The sequence below is a fragment of the Carlito syrichta genome, unplaced genomic scaffold (genome assembly GCF_000164805.1).
Source record: "Carlito syrichta isolate Samal-C Ts95f unplaced genomic scaffold, Tarsius_syrichta-2.0.1 Scaffold273549, whole genome shotgun sequence".
NCBI lineage: Eukaryota > Metazoa > Chordata > Mammalia > Primates > Tarsiidae > Carlito > Carlito syrichta.
Window position 1 is genome coordinate 212,215 of NW_007217645.1, and position 1,422 is coordinate 213,636.

The 1,422-nt window shown below is 44.7% G+C and overlaps 1 protein-coding gene across 2 annotated transcripts in view; it reads right to left on the bottom strand.

The window, feature by feature from the left end:
* The window catches only part of HSD17B13 (hydroxysteroid 17-beta dehydrogenase 13), a 23,011-nt gene extending 21,912 nt beyond the window's left edge, over window positions 1-1,099 (bottom strand). Inside the window, exon 1 of one of the 2 annotated variants that reach the window (XM_008052354.2) lies at window positions 850-1,099. In XM_008052354.2, the coding sequence (XP_008050545.1) occupies window positions 850-1,059 (210 nt within the window). In that variant the 5' untranslated portion in view covers window positions 1,060-1,099. The remainder of the gene's footprint in view (window positions 1-849) is intronic. The other variant, XM_008052355.1, reaches the window with a different exon arrangement.
* Window positions 1,100-1,422: the final 323 nt, after the last annotated feature.

The window sequence follows — 1,422 nt, forward strand, 5'->3', positions numbered from 1 at the left end:
CTCCAGTCTGGGTGACAGAGTGAGACTCCCAACTCAAAAAAAAAAAAAAATCACTGTTCAGCGCTCAAGTACATTGACATCATCCCACCAACCTGATACATATGTAGAATAAGGATCAAGGGAATTTACCAAACTTTAAACAAGAAAAATACTAAGACAAGCAGATGCTAAGTCAAATAATTTTTTCTTTTTGAGTTGGAATCTTACTTTGTCGCCCAGGCTGGAGTGCAGTGGCATGATCATGGCTACACAGCCTCGACCTGCTGAGCTTGGGCAATCCTTCCACCTCAGCCTTCCAAGTAACTGGAATCACAGGCATGTGCCACCACGCCTGGTTAATTTTTTTGATTTATTGTAGAAACGAGGTCTTGCCAAGTTGCCCAGGCTAGTCTCGAACACGTGGGCTGAGGCAATTCTCTCATCTCAGCTTCTCAAAGTGCTGGGATTATAGGTGTGAGCCACTGTGTCAGGCACTAGGACAATTTTTAAAATACAAGTCTTAGCAGGGCACAGTGGCTCACACCTGTAATCCCAAGACTTTGGGAGGTGGATGAGAGAAGATTGCCTGAGCTCAGGGGTTTGCGGCCAGCCTGAGCAACATGGTGAGACCTCATCTCTACAATAATTAAAAAAATCAGCCTGGCATGGTGGCACACACCTGTGGTTACAGCTACTTGGAAAGGTTAAGGCGGAAGCATCACCTGAGCCCATAGGTTAAGGCTGTGGTGGCTGTGAGCATGCCATTGCACTCCAGCCTGGGTGACAGAGTAAGATTCTGACTAAAAATAAATAAATAAATAAAATACACGTCTCATTTTGTGACTGTAAAAGATCAGCAGTGTACTTTACCTTATTAATATCCCACAGAACCAGTCTGCTCTGCTGTTTTGCAAACTCATAGGCAGACAGCCTGCCTATGCCATGTCCAGCTCCAGTGATGAGAACGATCTCCCCAGTCACAGATTTTCTCCTCCTGGGAATGAAGAACTTCACCAGTGACTCCAAGTAGGAGTAGATGATGATGAACAGAAGCAGGAGCATATCCAGGACAGTATTCATGGTTCTGCTCTGTCCTCCTTTGTCTGGCTCAGTTCTTATACAGTCCGGAGAGAGATTGTCTTCACAGAGCTCCAGGTAAGAGCTTTGGGCAGGTGTTCATGGGACTGCTGGAGAGAAATTGGCTTTGGAGGTAGGTTTTGTCCACGTGTTCTAATGGGTTGACACACTTCGAGTTTTTGAAGCGATGCCAATTGCTAGCAACAGCTTAGCTCAGGTCAAGAGAACCCAGAGAATGTGCTCTCTGGACTTGCTTATCGGAAAAAAAATGTGTACCATATTTCACCTTAAAGTTTCACCCCTAGAAATAATTCTGGAGATATTGCATCAGTTAATGAACTGTTGACATCTGTCTTTCAATTGTTT